Below are 6,784 nucleotides of genomic sequence, written 5' to 3'. Positions count from 1 at the left end.
TTAAATAAATAAATAAATAAATAAATAAATAAATAAATAAATAAATAAATAAATAAATAAATAAATAAATAAATAGCTTCTTGTTTTAAAATGATAAATTCATTTCAAAATTATACCAGCATTTCTTTTCATCTGAATGTGCACTCTGTGGAAATGTTTCAAATCAACATTTACTACTATGCATCACAAAGAATAGTTTAGATCTGTAAATATATAAGCAAACTGAAGTAATTATTTTAAAAAGCATTTCTAATAATAAAACCAAAATTAATTTGGAGCACATTTCACTGGTAACTTACACCGAGCCACCACACCTGAAACCGGAAGAGGAAGAACAGCTGTTTGACTATTTATTACCTACTTCTGAACATTCAGTGTTACACCAGCATCTCATGAGGAACAAGGTAAGTTATTCTGTTCTCCAAAGTAAATACCTTGTAGGTATTAAAAGAGATTTTACCATATCAATAAATTCAATATTAATTTTGATTTGCAGGTGTGACCAAACCAGCTATGGAATCCTTTAACTCTACTGTTATAAACTCTACTTATGATTACGACCAGGACTATGATGATGAAGTCTGTGACAAAGATGAAGTGGTTAAATTTGGATCCATCACCATTCCAATTTTCTTTTCTATCGTCGTCGCTCTGAGTCTCACAGGAAACATCCTCGTCCTTGTCATCTTGGCTTTGTATGAAAACATGAAATCTCTGACCAACATCTTCATTGCCAACCTTGCCGTCTCTGACCTTGTCTTCACTATCGGTCTCCCCTTCTGGGCCATGTACGACGTCTGGGGATGGGTATTTTCAGAGACTGCCTGCAAGATTGTGCATTTTGTCTTTTTCACTGGGTTTTACAGTAGCGTCCTCTTTCTGACCATCATGACCATCTACAGGTATTTGGTAGTGGTCCACCCGCTCTCTGACATGAGTTCTCTAAAACCTGGGACTGGGTTTTTTCTGTCTGTCCTCACGTGGATGATCAGCATTGGAGCAGCCATGCCATCCCTGCTACAAACTGTCCTCGTCTCAGTCCACCACAATGGTGCACACTCTTTGGGTTGTGAATTTAAAGACACGCAATGGAAAATGATTGGTATGTCCCAGCAGAATGTTTTCTTCTTGGGTGCATTTGCAGTGATTGGTTTCTGTTACATTCAGATTTTAAAGAGGATCACTAAAACCAAGTCCCGCACAAAAACCAGAGCAGTAAAATTAGTTTTTTGCATCGTGGCCGTCTTTTTCGTAGGCTGGGTGCCTTACAACATGGCAATCTTTTTGAGAATTTTACATTACAGTGAAGTTCAGTTATTTAATGATTGTGATAGGAGTATCCAGCTTGACTATGCCTTTTACATTTGTCGACTGATTGCTTTCTCTCATTGCTGCTTGAACCCGGTCTTCTATGCATTTGTTGGTGTGAAGTTCAGGAATCATTTAAAGTCACTACTGCTTCGAATGTTCAGCCGCCCGAGTCCAGTTGATGATCAGGAAATAAGAATGCAAAATTGTGTATCACGAGCATCAATGTACTAGATGCAAATATCTTTTTATGCTTCCATGTTAATGATATATAGATGGGAAGATTGTTTTTTAAGATATATGGTCTGTAATGTTAAGAGAAAGTGCTCCACATTCGATCTTTTGAAACAAACTATTAATCTGTCTGAAGTTATTCAGACAGATTAATAGTTGGAGTGAACAACACATGAATGTGTCGTTCACTCCAACACATTCATGTGTTGGAGTGAAGACAATGTGGGGGTCTTATTGCTTTATTTGATATACTGCGGGTCTTGAAATAGATTTGAAGTGTTGTCTTAAATCAGTCAGATCAGTCAATTATATACTGCTCAAAAAAATAAAGGGAACACTTAAACAACACAATATAACTCCAAGTAAATCAAACTTCTGTAAAATCAAACTGTCCACTTAGGAAGCAAGTTGCTTCCTAAGTGGACAACTTCTGTAAAATCAAACTGTCCACTTAGGAAGCAAGTTGCTTCCTAAGTGGACAGTTTGATTTTACAGAAGTTTGATTTACTTGGAGTTATATTGTGTTGTTTAAGTGTTCCCTTTATTTTTTTGAGCAGTGTACATTGTTCTCAATGTATAATGAAAAAAGAGAGAAAACAGGAACTGATAAATATGTGTGTATTGCATTACTAAACCAAGCAATTAAATCTGCAGGCTTGTAAAAGTACTGTGCTTGTCCCACCGTTTCTCATGCTAAAATAAAAATGTCAAATATAAAAGCTTAAATCAAGGCAAAGGATAATTTTGTCAACTTGTTACATTCTCTCGCTGCTGCTTGAACCCTGTCTTCTATGCATTTGTTGGCGGGAAATTCAGAAACCATTTAAAGTCACTGCTGCATCGAATGGTCAGCTGTCTGTGTCCAGTTGACAATCAGGAAGTCAGAATGCAGAATCTTGTCTCGCGTGGATCAATCTGGGGAGAAAAAATGGCTCCGGAGTTCCTGAGAGGCTGATCTTTCTGTTAAGAGTAGGGCACTTGATTCTGTGCATTCTCAAGGTGGACTCAATGTGAACTTAAAGGATGCAATTAATCTGTACTGCTGAGGTGTGCAAAAAAGCAAAGGTTGCAAATCTGTTTGTTTGCATGATTTGGTCTGCTTCCTGTCATCTTCCTTCTGACAATATTTCGTTAATTCCCTTTGGAGTTAAGCTTAGGCCAGTTTGCTGGTTAATCACGCACAGTGATATCATTATCTTCAAAGCAGACATTGGTTCTTCTGTCACTGTGGTCAACATCTGATTCCTAATGGAAAAATCATCTCCATAAAGCTTATGAGCAGAGGAAAGCAAGGCATGCTATAAAATATTTTGACAGACAGATGCTGTGATTTTGGACAGACATCAGTAGATGATGTGACTCCAAAGGACATCAGTACCTGACTGAAAAACTCAGACTGGTTTAATAGTAATAATGATGCTCTTAGCATTAAATTTCAATCAATGCTGTACTCAGCCATTTTAGTAAGTTTGTCCGAAGACTGGTAAAAACTGCAATTTTCTATTGTACAGCCAGTAAATTCTCCTTTTTTTTTTTTTTAACAAATTATTTGAAAAGTAAGTTCATTTCTGTATGAGCTGCTATTTCAACAGTTTAATTGTTTTGTATTTGACTTAATTTTACATTGTAATTTATATTTGTAAAATCACTGTGCACTTTTTCAATGTAATAAAAGTTATTCTTTTATATGACATATTAAACAGGTTTAAATATTTTATTATTTATTAATTATTTTACATTTTTCATGGAAAGTAACTTTACTTATGATTTAACTCAGAGCAAAGATTCTCTGTATGCTGCAAACATAAAAAAAACTGCACATCTTTTTTATGTTTAAACAATGCCATCTTCTGCTTGCTCAAAGCGTTGCATCCACACACTTGAATATTAATGGAAACATGTTTTCGAGTTGATCCTGCGAATAGAGCAGTAAATAGTAAGCTGGAGGTGAGATTTTAATGAATTAGTAGGAGCAAAATAAAAACATTTTAAAATGTCCAAAACGGCAAGGTCAACTGTTTTTCTCTCAGTGTTGTTCTACAAGATGAATTGGTAGACCCAAACATGGATGCCTGGTGAAAATCAGTTCTGTCAAACTAATGAATCTTCACAAATAGAAAAGAGGGTGTCATGCATAACTTATTAAAACAGGAAATAGAGATTTTCTGTTTTAATAACCTCTTTTTCCTGTTTTAGTAAAGAGCTAATTAAAACCCATATGAGAGTTTACTAAAACGATCTAAAAAGATAACTACACCAGAAAAAAATGCTGTGATAAACAGAAAGCGTAAAGTCAGAGTGTCATATCAGTTTCAGTCCCATCAGAAGGGAAGGTAAGTTCTTTTTGAACTTATCAAAAAGCAGTGGCTATAAAACAGGAGCTGTGATTTGGCTCTAAATGTAAATACTGGAGTTGTCTCTTTAAAAAAGAAAATCACTTAAACAGCAACAAAGAACTTTTCCAGCTTTATTTATGGATGCGACTGTTACTATGACGATGAAATCTGTGAAAGATTTGTGTCAAATCGCTCTAAACTCGGTAAATTAGTTGGTTTTAACTGATGCCATAATGTTGCTGAAAGGGAGGGTTGCGCAAAACTAATAAATACAGAGTTATACATTCTGTTGCAGGTTCCACTTCACCAACTATGGATTCCTTGTTAAAATTCAACTATGACTGGTGGTAGCAATGTCTGTGAGAAGAGTGAGGTCCAGTTTGGAGCCAATTTCTCGCCAGTGCTCTTTTCTATCGTCATCTCTCTGAGTCTGATAGGAAATATCCTCGTCCTTGTGCTCTTGGCTTTGTACGAAAACCTGAAATCTCTGACCAACGTCTTCATTTTAAACTTGGCCATTTCTGACCTCGTCTTCACCATTGGTCTCTCCTTCTGAGTCGCCGACCTCGTCCAGGGATTGGTGTTTCCAGATATTGTCTACAAGTTTTTGACTTTTGTTCTTTTCATTGGGTTTTACAGCAACATCTTCTTCTTTACCACCATGTCCAGCATCTACAGTTATTTGACTGACGTCCATCTGTTCAACAAGAGTTCTTTGGGCTTTCTGTCTGTCTCCATGTGGATGATCAGTATTGCACTAGCAAGATTCCACACCTACCCCATTGGTACACACAACAATGAATACTACAATATTTAAGTAAAAATTGCAGTGCAGAATTTGCTTTTCTTTACTGCATTTACAGTGATTGCCTTCTGCTTTATTCACATGTTGATAACGATCAAAAGAACAAAGTCCAACACAATGAACAAGGCAGTTATCTAAATTTTCTATACTGCAGCTGTGTTTTACATCGGATGGGTACCTTACAATGTCATAAATATTTCGAGAGCTTTTGCACACGACTTGGATCAGCTGTCAAAAACAAACTTAGAGCTTGCATTTCATGTGAGTCAGCACCTTGCTTTCTCCACCTGCTGCTTGAAGCCTGTGGTTTACGCAATTATTAATAAAAAGTTCAGAAGCAACTTGATGTCATTACCGCTTAAAATCTGCAGGAGACAAAATTCAGTTAATGACGAAGAGGTTAGAGTGCAAAACCCTTCTCAATCTCTGTAATTGTATAATGTTTTTTCTGTCCTTTCATCAATATACTCATACCTGTAAATTTTACAAGTGATTTGATTTTTCTGCTTTTAATTTAGCAGTGTGGCCTTTCCCTGTTACATTTGTATGCATGTTTAAATGGATGTTGTTATACATATTTTTGTTTTGAATGTGATTCCAGATTTTTTTAAAACATGTGCTTTGTATATATTCTCTTTAAAAATAGTTAAATCAATCAAAAGGGAAAGAAGATCAACAGCAAAGATTTAGCGTGCAGAATAAAATATACACTGTGTAAAATATATATATGTGTTAAACACATCATCTTTTTATTAAGCAAATATATTTTTAATAATTTAATTGACATACATTTCAGTCCAGATGTTGGCAGCAGCAAAGTAATTCACACATATGAAGGACTCAAGTCAAATAAATACATACATTCAAGTAAATCCATGTATTTGTAAGGACGTAGGATGGAAGAAATACTAGCACTGAACACATGAAAAAAGCATGTGCAACAAAACATTCACTACAAAAATGCTTGGTAAAGTTCTCCCACAAAGCACTCGTGGACCTTCCTTCATTGGTATGCCCTGATGTTGGACATGACTGCTAAATGTCATGTCCTCAAGGAAAAATAATCAAACAATGGCATGTTGCACTGCCAAATGTGTCCTATGAGGTTTTTTTCTGTATTTTGTCTGTCATCTCTAACATGTTATGTTGTAAGCGGAAATGAACCCTAAAATGTTCAGGTTTCATTAGGGGGTCAAGTTGTTTTGAGTTCTTCATTGATTATAGACATGGCTCTGATTTTAATATGTCTTTCTTTTTTATTAATGGTGCAGTATTAGGTGTTTTCCAGCCACATCGTGCCATTTTATAGCACAATTAAATAACCATGTCATGTTACCTTCAATTATAATAAAAGTGCTGTATATATGTATAATATTGGACTTTGTAATTTAACGTCTTCAAATACAGCCTCTGTCTCTTGCTGTGTCACTCTGCATTCAGGAAGTAATCACAACAGTGCTCTTTACTTTAACAATGATTTTACCAGCGTTGCACTGAGAAGTAGATTGCATAATGAGCTCAGCAGAAGTGCAGATCCCCCAATTAGGTGTTTGCTAATTGCTGCTGGCTAGTCTGAAGGAGTTCAGTTGGGGACTCATTGGGGAGGGGTGCTCTGTTAGGGAGAATCGCAGAAACTTAAAATTCAGATGTAAGGAGGAGCTTCATCCTCCAAGGTGTTGCTTTGTCCCCCCCAAACGTTTTACACAGCCGAATGGTTGCCATGGGAGATTCAAGGATTTCTCAAAAAACAAGTATGAATAAATACAATTATTAGCTCATTCATCTTGCATTATGAGGCTTAATGCCACAATTTAAACCATATAGTTATTTCACAATGTGCATAGAGCACATATTATTTTCACTCACATTATTGAGTTTAAAATAACTACTTATTTTACTTTAGAATAATTTAATAAAATTTTGTTTCAAATTGCATGAAGAAAATTTATGATCTGACAATGAATTCTGATCAAAAACATTTAGTGTGAATAGGACATGTAAACTGAGAATCTTATAATCTTATTAAAATGAACATTTGCCTTAATAACACACAAGAGGCAGGTCAATGTAACACACTTCCCTCTCTCTGACTGTGCCACAC

At 35.6% G+C, this 6,784-nt stretch overlaps 1 protein-coding gene and 1 pseudogene across 1 annotated transcript; both read left to right on the top strand.

Moving 5' to 3' along the window:
• Positions 1 to 200: 200 nt before the first annotated feature.
• xcr1a.1 (chemokine (C motif) receptor 1a, duplicate 1) lies at positions 201 to 1,868 on the top strand. Its single transcript, XM_008407017.2, has one exon. It carries the CDS (start codon positions 514 to 516, stop codon positions 1,540 to 1,542), a length of 1,029 nt encoding a protein of 342 aa, XP_008405239.1. The 5' UTR covers positions 201 to 513; the 3' UTR covers positions 1,543 to 1,868.
• Positions 1,869 to 4,156: 2,288 nt separating this feature from the next.
• LOC103464044 (chemokine XC receptor 1-like) lies at positions 4,157 to 5,115 on the top strand (annotated as a pseudogene).
• The last annotated feature ends 1,669 nt before the right edge of the window (positions 5,116 to 6,784 follow it).

Source organism: Poecilia reticulata, chromosome 4 (assembly GCF_904066995.2).
Source record: "Poecilia reticulata chromosome 4, P_reticulata-male-v2, whole genome shotgun sequence".
Classification (NCBI taxonomy): domain Eukaryota; kingdom Metazoa; phylum Chordata; class Actinopteri; order Cyprinodontiformes; family Poeciliidae; genus Poecilia; species Poecilia reticulata.
The sequence above is the reverse complement of the archived record's forward strand: the minus strand, read 5'-3'. Positions and strand labels throughout refer to the sequence as shown.